A 15,330-nucleotide genomic window follows, 5' to 3' on the forward strand; every position below is an offset into this window, starting at 1 on the left:
TTTAGTGAGGCTTGAGATATGATTAAACTTTTTGCCACACTCTGCACACTTGTAGGGATTCTGTCTTTTATGAATTACTTTATGTATCAAAAGGGCTGAGTACCTGTAAAAGGCTTTGCCACATTCTTCACATTTGTGTGCTTCTCCTCCAGTATGAGCACTCTTGTGTTTAGTAAGGTAAAAGCACTGATTAAAGACTTTGCCACATTCTTTGAATTTGTAATAGTCTTTTGTATTAAAAATTATTTTATGTTGAGTAATGTGTGAGTATTGGTTACAGGCTTTCCCACATTCATTACATTTTAAAAATTTCTCTACACTATGTCCCACCTTATGTCTATTTTGATTTAACATTTTCCTGAAGACTTTCAAACATGCATTAGACTGGAAGATTTTGCTATATGTAGTCAAATATTGATTACATTCATTGTAATATCCTTTCTGTTCCTTACACTCACCCACACTTTCCCAGTCATTTTTAAATTGTATATTCTGAAGGCCAAAGCTTCCATATCTTCTTCTTATCACTTTTGGTAAAAGAAATTTTAAATGCTGCTCTGGCAAATAGTGTTGGGTAGAATGAGAAGATATTGCTAAAAGAAATTTTAAAAACAACAAATTATCCCACTTGTTTCTTTCCTTCATAATCAAATAATAAATATTACAAAATTTATATGTAAAATTATCCTAAGCACATTAGCAGGATGGCACAATACAATATGTAGGCTCTAATTATCTTTTACACAAATAAATATAAAAAATTATGCTTACCAAATTGACTTTGTGAAATTCTAATAAGGAAAGAAGAGTTCACAGAACATCACGCGAGAACAATACCAAAAGCAACAGAGAACAGAAACAAAATTTCTTATACTGACACTCCAAGGCCTCTCCTCCTCCTTAATACAGCATAGAAGTATATTACCAAACCCCAGCTTCTTTCTCAAAGAAAAGGAAAATGTTGACTATATTTCTAGCTTTTAGAAACCCTTCCAAAGACTGGTTTCTGTCTCCCATAACACAGAGTTCAGAAAAGAATCACGATATTAAGTGAAGGATGGAGTGTGCTGAAACCAAAGATAAAAGATTATTACAACATCAGGGAAATTTCACTATACCACAGATGGAGAATAGTTATAGAATATGATGACAGGCTCCTAAGAAGAAATGTAGGAAACTTTCTTTAAATGGAAAACAAATATAGTCACAGAAGATGCATTCTCAGAACATTTTTAAGGCTCCTTCAATCTCCAGTAAGGTGAATTGCTATCAGAGTCCCCCAGGACAAAGCCACTTGATGAAGTTTATGGAGCTGATTTTGCTAATTCTCAAATCTCAACCAACGATTACAATATTCACAAAATTCAGGGTAACATATCCTCATCCAAGAAACAAAATAACAAGAAATCAACCATAAAGGATTGGAGATGTATAAATTAAAATTAACCATAAAATTAAAAATAACCATCTGAATGATGCTTAATTGGTGAAATTAGAATGATATTGAACATTAACTGAAATCAGGAAAATGATAATATAAACAAAACATAGAAGCAGAAGAAAACATACACTGTTCAGCTGAGGCATACAATAAGAAATGACTTAGAAATTCTCAAAGGTAAGAAGAAATACACAAACAAATTGAGAAGCTCAACATACTTCAGCTAAGAAAAACACAAAAGGACCCATAAGGACAGGATGTAAGCAAAGTTTTAAAGTCATATAACAGGAGAATCTTCAAAGCAGCAAGAGAAAATTGATGTCATCTATAAGCATGCTTCCTAGAGATTACTAGTGGATTTATCAACAGAAAAGATGCATGTCAGAAAATAGTTGGGTGATATAGTCAAAGTGCTAAAAGAATGAAAACTTTAAAGCAGAACTATGTTTGACAAAACCGCTCTTCTAAATGGAGAAAAATAAACATCTCTCAAGATAATTCATACTGAAAAGGATTCTTACCCACAAGAAATTTTAAAGGGAGCCCCTTGTATTAAAAATAAAAAAAAGATGCTAGAAAATAACACAAATTATGTGAAATCAAATAACTCTGGGAAAGACTTGGATATATCTAAGTATATCTATGTAAAATTCTCTATTATCATAATAATGCAGAAGACATTTTTATTTATGATCTAAAATTTGAAGACAAAACAGAAAAATAACACCACACCTCTGTTAATGAGTATACAATATAACGAGATAGAACTGGTGACACTAATAACAAAGATAATGGCAGACTTAATGAAGCAAAATTTTTGTTTGTGTCTAAATTTCAGTTGTTAACATTTTAAAATATATTGCTGTAACTCTAAGAAACACTGTGTTGTCAACATGGTAACCATAGTAAAAACACCTATAGAGATACACTAAAATAATAACAAAGGCATCAAACCATGTCACTATAGAAATCAATGAGACACAAAGGAGGAAAAAAAGAGAAAAAAAGGAGCAAGAGATCTACAACAATAAAAATACAATTGATAAAATGGCAACAGTAAGTCAATCTCTTCCAGAAAATTATGAAAATATTAATGGAGTAAACTTCATAATCAAAAGACATACGTTGAATACAGATAGAGATTTAAGAAAATACTACTGAAAACATCCAACTATATACTGTCTGCAAGAGAACCACCTTACATCAAATGAGAAAATATGAAATAAAATTCATAGCATAGAAAAAGACATTTCATGCAAATGTTAATCAAATTAGAGCAGGGGAGGTCAAAATTAGGCACAATATATTTTGAGTCAAAAAAAAAGTCAAAATATACTTTAAATCAAACCTGTTACAAAAGATACAGAATGATATTAAATAATAATAAAAGGGTTCATTCACTTGAAACCTAATTTATTTTTACATTTCTATATATGTCTGTGTTTGTGTGTGTGCATGTGTATGTATATGTAAGTGTAAAATAAAGGTTGTCAAATATGGAAAGCAAACATAGACAGAATTAAAGCTAGAAATACATAGCGATGTGATAATGGTAGGATCCTTGAATACCCCACCTGTGGTAATGGATAATAATGCAAGACACAATATTAACTGAGGGAACAGAGAACTTTAAAGCACTATAAAACAATTATACCTGATAGACATAGATAGCACTCCATGCAACAACACAATACAAAATCTTATCAATAGCTCAAAAAATATTCTCCTGGATAGAATAGTATTACGCCACAATACATTTTGTTACATATTTTTAACACTTAAACAATTACAGATAATTATTTATGACTGAAATGTAATAAAACTAGAAATCAATAACAGATGGAAAAAGAGAATATCTGTAAATAGATGGAAACTAAATGATGCATTCTTGAGAATGCTCTTCAAAGATTGAAAGACTTACCATTTTTAAGATGTCCCTACTGCCCAATATGATCTACAAATTCAATGCCATCTTTTTAAAATTCTCAAAGTAAAATTTTTTAGAAAAAGAAGTTAAAAACTCATGAAATGCCAAAGTACCATGAAGAGAACAACAATCTTGAAAAAAGAAATAATGTTGGAGGCATCACATTTTCTGATTTCAAGACATTTTACAAAGGTACAGTAATCACAGTAGTTTGCTACAGACATAAAGTCAGACAACGAGAACAATGAAACAAAATGTAGAACAGATATAAATCCCTCACATACATGGTCAAATGAAGAGTTATTGGCATATCCATATTTACTGCAACATTATTCATAAAAGCCAATATATGAATACAACCCAGATCTGCCTCATAAAACAAATGGATAAATATAATTTGATATATAATAATAATGAAGTGTTATTCAATTTCAAAAAGGAGAAAATCTTCTAAGTTTACAATAAAGATAAATCATGGCTTTATGCCAAATGAAATAAGCTAGCCACCCAAACAATGACACTTTATCAATTTACTTACATAAAATACTTAAAGTAGGTTGATTATTAGAAACAAAATAAAAATAGAATAGTATTTGTAAAGGATATATGTTGCATAACATTTTTAATATACTTACTGTGAATAAACTGTATAATCAAAATATTTAAGATGCTAAATTTCATGTGTTTTATGTAAAATAAATAATACCAAAAATGGTTTAAAAGCTTTTCAAAAATCATCTTCAAATAATTAATTAACACAAATGAATCACACAAAGATAATATATCTTTACCAATAAATATGTGTTGAATTTAAGATAATTTTCATGACTATTCACCATCAGGGTAAAATAACCATTTACCACCAAGAAAAAAGTGTACTACTCATAAACAAAATAGGAGTAATATTTATACAGGCAAGGAAACACAAAGAAAATCACATTCACAAAAGATATATGGCTGGTTTATATTTTACTTTTGCCCCACAATATGTTAAAGTATAAAGAGTTCAATACTATCATGCAAAAGTAAAATATACACATAAAAACTAAAAAACAGGGCCGGGCATGGTGGCTCACACCTGTAATCCTAGCACTTTGGGAGGCCGAGGCAGGCGGATTGCTCGAGGTCCAGAGTTCGAAACCAGCCTGAGCGAGACCCCGTCTCTACCAAAAATAGAAATAAATTAATTGACCAACTAAAAATATATATAGAAAAAATTAGCCGGGCATGGTGGTGCATGCCTGTAGTCCCAGCTACTCGGGAGGCTGAGGCAGTAGGATCACTGAGCCACGGAGATTGAGGTTGCTATGAGCCAGGCTGACGCCACGGCACTCACTCTAGCCTGGGCAACAAAGTGAGACTCTGTCTCAAAAAAACAAAACAAAACAAAACAAAAAAACTAAAAAACATACTTCCCTAATGTGAAGTGGCCTACGTTAAAAAAGGATAGAGGAAAAAATGTAAAGAACTATGAAATCACAAAACAAAATTATAAAATTAATCTATAAAATTCTGAATAAACATATTAAATGACTGAACAAGAATTCTAGATAACTGTAATTTTCAAACATGACTGGGCACCATGAAGAGCACAGATTCTGAAACATTAGCTTACACATAGGGCAATTTTATTTCACAAAACACATAATCATACATAAAGATATTTGATAAATAAATGTTAAGGATTACGCATAGAAATGATGCTAGAGAACCTTTTTTATTATGTCATTGCTGTGCCTTTAATTTGTTTTTGTTCCCTCCATTTCTCAAGGTGTTGAGAAAGAAACTACAGAAGATAAACTAAAGAAAATTTAAAAGGAACCAAAGCAAGAAACTACAAAATCAATACAAGATATGAGTGAGGACATAGCCACAAGAAACAAAGTCAGAGTAACTTAATTTCTTTCAGTGATAACTTTTAATATAAATGGATTAAACTCTTTAATCAAAAGAAGACAATATGGCTGAATGGATCAAGATTAAATAATTTTCTACAGTATTTTGTCTACTAGAACCTCATTTTAGCTGCAAGGACTCAAAAAAGCTGAAACTAAATACATGAAAAATATATTCCATGCAAATAGTAACTCTAAGTGGATACAGTATACATAATTATTACTATATTAGATAAAACACACACTTTAGGGCAAAATTGTCATGAAAGAATATGATGGATATTACATAATGATAAAATAGGTCCATTTGCCAGGAAACTATTACATATGTGAAGTGCACATGTGTATTAATATTTATAAAATGTATGTTGAGCAGACAAGGGCTGGAAGGAGGGGTACCTGAGACCCCGGGAGACTCCACGGGAGGAGGCTGCAGAGGAGAACTGGAGGCTGAGAGCACCGGAGCAGCCCGGACACCAGTGGCAAGGGTAGGTGGATTTGCTGTTTCCGCTCCCCTGCATTCGGGACTCAGAGGCTGAGACACATAGACTCAGCTTGGGCTCCCTGTGGGTGAATTGGGACCAGAACTCTTCTCCCTGGTGGGGATACAGTTTGAACTCTGGGACCCAGAGTTGGGACCTGCAGACCAGATCCCGTGCACCTAGGTCGAGCATTGCCCGGGGCACAGAAGAGTTATACCTGGACAGGCTACTGAGGTGTGTGTGCCTTCAGGGGCAGATCAGCATCCTAGAGGGCAACCCTCCTCCCAAAAGGAGGCCGTACATCCAGCCCAGGTGGCGTTCTGTGCAGGGAACCTCCCTGCCGGCATAACAGTCCGGGGAGGCCCGGTGGTGTGTGGTCTGGCCTGCTGGAAGAGACCCAGGAGTAGCTGCGGAGTTGGGGAGGGTGGAAAGAAGCCAGGCCCTCTCTAGACTGTGGGTCTCAGACAGCCCCACCCCCACACGCAGACTTTCTGGCTGAGTGGGACCATTCCAGCCCCGCCCTGACAGCTTTTTCTGGAAGCAGAGAATAGAACTTTCACCCCTGCTAACGACATTGGTGGTGCCTGAGGGCAGGCTTACCCAACCCAGCTCCACCCAGAACAACAGCTGATAACAGGACACAAAATCAACAGCATAGCCCGTTCCTCCAAGCTGGCGCCACCTACTGACAGGGACGGCATCCTGCACAGCCTTTTCACGGCACCCATTGACTCATTATACAGGGAGTGGTCGAATCTCACCCACAGACACCACCTAATGGCTCAGAAACTAAACAAGGTGTGTGAATACCCAAACAAAAACCTAAAGGAAAGAAACAACAACGGATCAGCATGGGAAGAAATCAGCGAAAGAACTCAGGAAACATGAAGAACCAAACGGAAAACACATGCCCAAAGAGGATCACCAGCCCCCTAGAAACGGACACCAACCAAAATCAGGCAACCAATATGACAGAAGAGGAATTTCGTGGATCATATGTACACTCACCGACCTGCAACAACAACTCAATAACCAACACAAAGAAACCACAAAAAGCCTCCAGGATATGGAACAAAGGTTCACTAAAGAGATCGAAACAGTGAAGAAAACTTTAACCGAAGTCCTGGACATGAATAATCAACTCAGAGAATTACAAAATACTGTGGAAAATCTCAAGAACAGGGTAGATCAAACAGAAGAAAGAATCTCAGAGATTGAAGATAACACCTTCCAATTAAATAAATCAGTCACAGAGATAGAGCAGAGAAACAAGAGAAAAGAAGAAAGCCTACAAGAGCTGTGGGATTATGTGAAAAAACCTAATGTGAGGGTCATAGGGTTAGCAGAAGGGGAAGAAGACAACACTCAAGGGCTGGACAATCTTTTTGAAGATATAATAGAGGAAAATTTCTCAGGCCTTGCAAAAAATCTCGATATACAAGTTCAAGAAGCCCAGAGGACCCCAGGGAGATTCAATGCAAACAGGAAGACATCACGTCATGCAGTAATCAGACTAACCAAAATATCAACTAAAGAGGCCCTTCTAAGAGCTGTAAGAGTAAAGAAGCAAGTAACCTACAAGGGAAACCCAATACGAATAACACCAGACTTCTCTAATGAGACTTTACAAGCAAGGAGAGACTGGGGCCCCATTCTCACTCTTCTGAAACAAAACAATGCCCAGCCTAGAATCTTATTGCCTGCAAAACTAAGCTTCGTATATGAAGGAGAAATAAAGATATTCTCAGACAAGCAAAGTCTCAGGGAATTCACCAAGACAAGACCAGCCCTACAAGAACTACTGAATGCAGTGTTACACACGGAGCACCATAATAAAAACTCACGAATATAAAAACAATGAAGACCCAAAGATTAAAGGCCAGATAATACAATGGCTGAAGAGATATCAAAGCAACAACATCCAACCCAACACAATGAACAGTAATCTACCTTACCTATCAGTTCTCTCAATAAATGTGAATGGCTTAAACTCACCACTCAAGAGACATAGGCTGGCTGAATGGATAAGAAAATACAGGACAAGTATATGCTGTCTTCAGGAAACACATCTAACCTGTAAGGATGCATATAGACTAAAAATAAAAGGGTGGAGATCAATATTCCAAGCAAATAGAAGCCAAAAGAAGGCTGGTGTGGCAGTTCTAATTTCAGACGATTTAGTTTTTAAACCAACAAAAGTAGTCAAAGACAAAGAGGGTCATTATATAATGGTGAAGGGCACAGTCCAACAAGAAGAGATAACAATTTTAAATATATATGCACCCAAGTTACGTGCACCCAGATTCATAAAGCAAACCTTACTGGAACTAAGCAAATGGATTAATAGCAACTCCATAATCGCCGGAGATTTCAACACCCCACTGACGGCACGAGACAGATCCTCCAAACAGAAAATTAATAAAGATATAATGGACTTAAACAAAACTGTAGAATAATTGGGTCTGACAGACATCTACAGAACATTCTACCCAAAATCCTCTGAATATACGTTCTTCTCATCAGCTCAAGGGACATTCTCTAAGATTGACCATATCCTAGGACACAAAGAAAATCTCAAGAAATTTAAAAAAATAGAAATCATACCATGTATCTTCTCAGATCACAGTGGAATAAAAGCAGAAATCAACCGTAACAGAAACTCACATTTCCACACAAAAATGTGGAAATTAAACAACCTCCTACTAAATGATCACTTCATAAATGAAGAAATCAAGATGGAAATAAAAAAATTCTATGAAGAAAACGACAATAGAGAGACAAGTTATCAACTCCTCTGGGACACAGCTAAAGCAGTTCTGAGAGGAAAGTTTATCTCCATAAATGCCTATAACCAAAAGACAAAAGATCCCAAATAGAAATTCTAATGAAACGACTCAAAGAGCTGGAAAAAGAAGAACAGACCAACCCCAAACCCAGCAGAAGAAGTGAAATCAACAAGATCAAATCAGAACTAAACGAAATTGAAAACAGGGAAGCTCTTCAGGAGATTAATAAAACATAAAGTTGGTTCTTTGAAAAAATAAACAAAATTGACACACCATTGACTAAGCTAACGAAAAGCAGAAAAGAGAAATCTCTAATAAGCTCCATCAGGAATAAAAAAGGAGATATCACAACTGATCCCAAAGAGATACAAGATACAATTTATGAATACTACAAAAATCTTTATGCACACAAACTGGAAAATGTGGAGGAAATGGACAAATTTCTAGAAACACACAGCCTCCCTAGGCTCAACCAGGAAGAAATAGATTCCCTGTACAGACCAATCTCAACAGCTGAAATAGAAACAGCAATTAAAAATCTCCCTAAAAAGAAAAGTCCCGGTCCCGATGGCTTCACACCCGAATTTTACCACACTTACAAAAAGAACTAGTACCTATCTTGCAGAAACTATTCCACAAAATCGAGAAGAACGGAAACCTCCCCGACACCTTTTATGAAGCAAATATTACTCTGATACCAAAACCAGGAAAGGATGCAACAAAAAAAGAAAACTACAGACCAATATCTCTAATGAATATAGATGCAAAAATTTTCAACAAAATCTTAGCTAACCGAATCCCGATGCGTATCAAAAAAATAATCCATCACGACCAAGTGAGCTTCATTCCAGGGTTGCAGGGATGGTTCAACATACGTAAATCTATAAATGCATTTCACCACATAAACAGAAGCAAAAACAAAGTTCACATGATTGTTTCAATAGATGCAGAAAAACCTTTTGACAAAATTCAACACGCTTTCATGATACGAACACTTAAGAAAATAGGCATAGAAGGGACATACCTAAAAATGATACAAGCCATATATGGCAGACCCATAGCCAACATCATACTGAATGGGGAAAAATTGAAATCATTCCCACTTACAACTGGGACCAGACAAGGCTGCCCACTATCTCCACTTCTGTTCAACATAGTGCTGGAAGTCTTGGCTACAACAATCAGACAGGTAAATGGAATTAAAGCTATCCAAATAGGGGCAGAAGAGATAAAACTTTCACTGTTTGCTGATGATATGATATTATATCTAGAAAACCCCAAAGATTCAACCAAGAAACTCCTGGAACTGATCAATGAATTTAGTAAAGTCTCAGGATACAAAATCAACACACAGAAATCAGAGGCATTCATATACGCCAACAACAATCTAATTGAGAACCAAATCAAAGACTCAATTCCCTTAATAATAGCAACAAAGAAATTAAAGTACCTAGGAATATACTTAACCAAGGAGGTAAAAGACCTCTACAGGGAGAACTATGAAACACTGAGGAAGGAAAGAGCAGAGGATGTAAACAGATGGAAATCCATACCATGCTCGTGGATCGGCAGACTCAATATCATCAAAATGTCTATACTACCCAAACTGATCTACAGATTCAATGCAATACCGATTAAAATCCCATCAGCATTCTTCACAGATATAGAAAAAATAATTTTACGCTTCGTATGGAACCAAAGAAGACCCCGAATATCAAAAGCAATTCTAGGCAACAAAAACAAAATGGGAGGCATTAATATGCCAGATATCAAACTATACTACAAAGCTGTAGTAATTAAAACAATATGGTATTGGCACAAAAAATAGGAATATGGACCAGTGGAATAGATGTGAGAATCCTGATATAAAACCATCCTCATATAGCCATCTAATCTTTGACAAGGCAGACAAAAACATATGCTGGGGAAACGAATCCCTTTTCAATAAATGGTGCTGGGAAAACTGGATAGCCACCTGTAGAAGGCTAAAACAGGACCCACACCTTTCTCCTCTCACAAAAACCAACTCACGCTGGATAACAGACTTAAACCTAAGGTATGAAACTATTAGAACTCTAGAGGAAAAAGTTGGAAACACTCTCCTAGACATCGGCCTAGGCAAAGAGTTTATGAAGAAGTCCCCAAAGGGAATCACAGCAGCAACAAAAATAAATGGGACATGATCAAACTACAAAGCTTCTGCACAGCCAAAGAAACAGTCAGGAAAGTAAACAGACAACCTACAGAATAGGAGAAAAGTTTTGCATCCTATAAGAAACTGATAACTAGAATATACTTAGAACTCACGAAAATGAGGAAGAAAAAATCAAATAACCCTATTAAAAAGTGGGCAAAGGACTTGAACAGAAACTTTTCTAAAGAAGACAGAAGAATTGCCAACAAACATATGAAAAAATGCTCAACATCTCTAATCATCAGGGAAATGCAAATCAAAACCACAATGAGTTATCACTTAACCCCAGTGAGAATGGCCTTTATCAAAAAGCCTCCAAGTAGTAAATGCTGGCGTGGATGCGGAGAGAGAGGAACACTCCTACACTGCTGGTGGGACTGCAAACTACTTCAACCTCTGTGGAAAGCAATATGGAGATACCTTAAAATGATACAAGTGAATCTACCATTCGATCCAGCAATCCCACTGCTGGGCATCTACCCAAAAGATCCAATGACACTCTACAAAAAAGACACCTGCACTCGAATGTTTATAGTAGCACAATTCATAATTGCAAGGCTGTGGAAACAGCCCAAGTGCCCATCAATCCAAGAATGGATTAATAAAATGTGGTATATGTATACCATGGAGTACTATTCAGCTCTAAGAAACAATGGTGACATAGCACATCTTATATTTTCCTGGTTAGAGCTGGAACCCATACTATTAAGTGAAGTTTCCCAAGAATGGAAAAACATGCACCACATATACTCACCAGAAAATTGGTATTAACTGAACAGCACCTAAGTGGACACATAGGTACTACAGTGATAGGGTATTGGGCGGGTGGGAGGGGGGAGGGGGGCGGGTATATACATATATAATGAGTGAGATGTGCACCATCTGGGGGATGGTCATGATGGAGACTCAGACTTGTGGGGGTGGGGAAATGGGCATTTATTTAAACCTTAAAATCTGTACCCCCATAATATGCCGAAATAAAAAGTAAAAAATATATATATATGTTATATGTTATGGATTATATGTTATATAATATATAAATTACATGTATATATAACATCAGGGATTTCAAACACATGGAAAAAAATATTGGCAGAAGTGAAGCAAAAATAACACAGCAACATGGTTGCTGTTTATTTTAAGGCCACACCATATATAATGATAGGAGAATTAGACAAAAGATCAATAAGAAAGTTGAAAACATAAATATTATATAGCAATTAGAACTAACAGAAAAATACAGAATTATCAAGTCAAAGCAGCAAAGTATATAATATTTTCAATTACATATGCTGTCTTATGTTAGAACACGTAAAAATCCTAATCAAATTTAAGATGACAGAAGGGCAAGAAAGTTGATGAGAAAACCCACCAGCCAGAGTCTCTAAGCAAGAAAGACAAATTTTAGAAAAAAAGTGAAAAAAAGCCAAGGGGCAGGAAAACATAGATTGGTCAAGGATCAAAAGGAAGAGTGCCTGAAACTACAGAAGACTCTATAGGAAGAAGTTGTAGCAGAGAATTAGAAGAAAAAACCCCCAAGAGGTATAGAGACCAGTAAAAATAAGGGTAATAGGAGCAGTTAAATTTCCCTTCCCTTGCATCTCAGACAGCTGGTGGACACCGCAGCAGTTAGAGAGACCTGCCAACATCAGCCCAGAGATGGCCACCACCAGTGAGTGGTGAGCCCCTTGCAGACACCAGAATCTCAGCTCCCTTTGGGTACCTCCCAGCCCATAGACTCTAGCCAATATGTAGGCACCATACTGCTTCCTTCTACCCTTACCCTATCCTACCTGTGGCTGTGAGAGAGACAATTTAGCTACCACTCAGAGGCATCTGCAGGTAATGTGACCTTTCCTTTTGGGACCCTCTAGCAGACTGAGGGGTATTCAGACTGTGACCTCCTACCCTCCAGCTCTCCAGGGCGCCACACCTGCCTGGACTCCAGAACAATGGGGCATATCCTGGGGCAGAGAACGTTGATCCACTTTGGACACCTTGATCTCCTGGGCCCAAGAGACAGGCCTGCAGATGAGATCCCTTACACCGAGGTCCTGATCACAAACACTGGGGCACAGAATGGATATTTGTGAATGAGCCTACTGACGTGTGTGTGTGCCTTCAGGGGCAGATCAGCATGCTTCAGGGACAACAGTCTTCCCACCAGAAGGCTGTCCACCTGGCCCAGGCTGCAATCCTGGGCAGGGAACCTCTCAGTGCACATCATGGCCAGGGGATACAAATTGACTTGTGGTCTTGACTGCTGGCAGAAGTCTGGGAAAAACTGTGGAATGGGGGGATGAAAACGAGTGAGGCATGCTCCAAACTGCAGTCTCAGACAGATCCACTCCCACACATGGACTTTTCAGCTGAATGGGACAATTTCAGCCCCTCCCTGGAAGCTTTGCTCAGAAGTAGAGAACAGATCTTTGACCCCTGCTAACAGCATTTGTGGAGTTTAAGAGCAGGCTCACCCAACCCAGCTGTGTCCAGTCTCATTCTCTCACCTACTACCACTGACGTGAAGAATAAGGACACACCTGGAAGTCCTAGGGTCCCACTTACCACCTGAGGCATTAGAGGACCTCTGCAGAGGAATAAAAGCTAGTTACGGAACCCACAAACAACACTGCAGCCTGCTCCTCCGAGAAAGTGCTACAAACTGACAGGGAGGTAATTCCGCACATACCCTTTTACTGCATCTACTGACTCATCATAAAGGGTGTAATTGAACCTCACCCACAAACACCACCTACTGGCTCAGAGAATAAACAGGGTGTGTCATATTCGAATGAAAATCTAAAGGTAAGAAGCAATAGTTGATCCAGATGGGATGGAATCAGTGAAAGAATTCTGGAAGTATGAAGAATCAAACAGAAAGCACACCTCCAAGGGGAAACACCAGCTCTCTAGCAGTAGACATAAACTAAATTCCAAATGCTAAAATGACAGAAGAATTTTGAACATGGATTGTTAGAAAACTGAATGATGTACCAAAAAAAAAAAAAAAGGATAACCAACACAAAGAAACCACACACAAAAAAACCCCAAAATCCAGGACTTTGAAAAAAAATCACTAAAGCAACTGAAATAAAGCAGTCATGAGAGGAAAATTTATGTCCATAAATGCCTACAAGCAAAAGACAGAGAGATCACAAATAAACAACCTAATGAATCATCTCAAAGAACTGCAAGAATGAGCAAACCAACCCCAAACCCACCAGAAGAAATGAAGACAGAAAGATCACAAATAAACCATCTAATGAATTGTCTCAAGAACTGGAAAGGATGAGCAAACTGACCCCAAACCCACCAAAAGAAATGACATCACAAAGATCAGAGCAAAACTAAATTAAATTGATAACAAAAGACCTGTATAAAATATTAATTTTAAAAAAGTTAGTTCTTTGAAAAAATAAATAAAAGTGACTTGCCTTTGCATAGATTAATGAGAAGCATATCAGAAAGAACTCTAAAGCTCCAATAGGAAGGAAAAAGGAGAAATTACAATGATGCCATGGAAATACAAAATATCATCCACGGATTTTATAAAAACTGCTATGCACATAAACTGGAAAATGTGTAGGAAATGGACAAATTCTTAGAAATACACAGCCTCACTACTCTCAATCAGGAAGAAATAGAATTCCTGAACAGACAAATATCAAGGTCCAAAACTGAAACAGCACTAAAAAACCTTCCTGAAAAGAAAAGTCCCGAACCAGATTTTTTCACACTCTAATTTTACCAGACCTACAAAAAGAAGTGGCGCCTATCCTGCAGAAAATATTTAACAACATGGAGAAGGAAGTTAACCTCTCTGACCTGTTTTTTTGAAGCTAACATCACCCTGATATGAAAACCAGGAAAGGATGCAACAAAAAAACAAAACTACAGGCCAATATCCCTTATGAATATAGATGTAAGCATTCTCAACAAAATCCTAGCAAACAGAATTCAGCTTATTATAAAAAAAATAATCTATGTCGATCAAGTGAGTTTCATCCCAGAGAAGCAGGGATGGTTCTACATCTGCAAATCTATAAATTCAACTTACCACATAAATAGAAGCAAAAACTAAGACCATATGATCCTCTTAATAGACACAGAAAACACATTTGAAAACATTCAACATCCTTTTGTGATAAGAATGCTTAATAAAATAGGCAGAGACAGGACTTACCTACAAAAGGTAAGCCACATATGACAAACCCACAGCCACCATCATACTGAATGGGGAAAAATTGAAAGCATTCCCACTTAGAACTGGAACCAGACAAAGTTGCCCTCTATCACTGCTTCTATTCAACATAGTGCTGGAAGTCCTAGCCAGAGCAACCAGACAAGAGAATCAAATCATGTGCATGCAAATAGGGGCAGAAGAGATGAAACTATCTCTCTTTGCTGATGATATGAACTTGTCATCAGTAAAACCCCAAACAGTGTGCCATTAGATAGGGACAACAAGAATACAAAATGCAAAAAGAACGGTCTCTTCAATTGGTGCTAGGAAAACAGGATATCCGTAAGCAAAAAATAAGATTAGACAATTTTGCTTATAGCACTATCAAAAATTAACTCAGAATAAAACAAAAAGTCTCATGT

General features: G+C 37.0%; 1 protein-coding gene across 1 annotated transcript in view; it reads right to left on the minus strand.

Annotated features, from left to right (window-relative positions):
• LOC142865710 (uncharacterized) overlaps positions 1–15,330 on the minus strand; it is a 28,039-nt gene that overhangs the window by 2,123 nt on the left and 10,586 nt on the right. The window contains exon 4 of the mRNA XM_075998901.1: positions 331–593. Within this exon, the coding sequence (XP_075855016.1) occupies positions 331–593 (263 nt within the window). The remainder of the gene's footprint in view (positions 1–330; positions 594–15,330) is intronic.

This window comes from Microcebus murinus, chromosome 31 (genome assembly GCF_040939455.1).
Source record: "Microcebus murinus isolate Inina chromosome 31, M.murinus_Inina_mat1.0, whole genome shotgun sequence".
Taxonomy (NCBI): Eukaryota; Metazoa; Chordata; class Mammalia; order Primates; family Cheirogaleidae; genus Microcebus; species Microcebus murinus.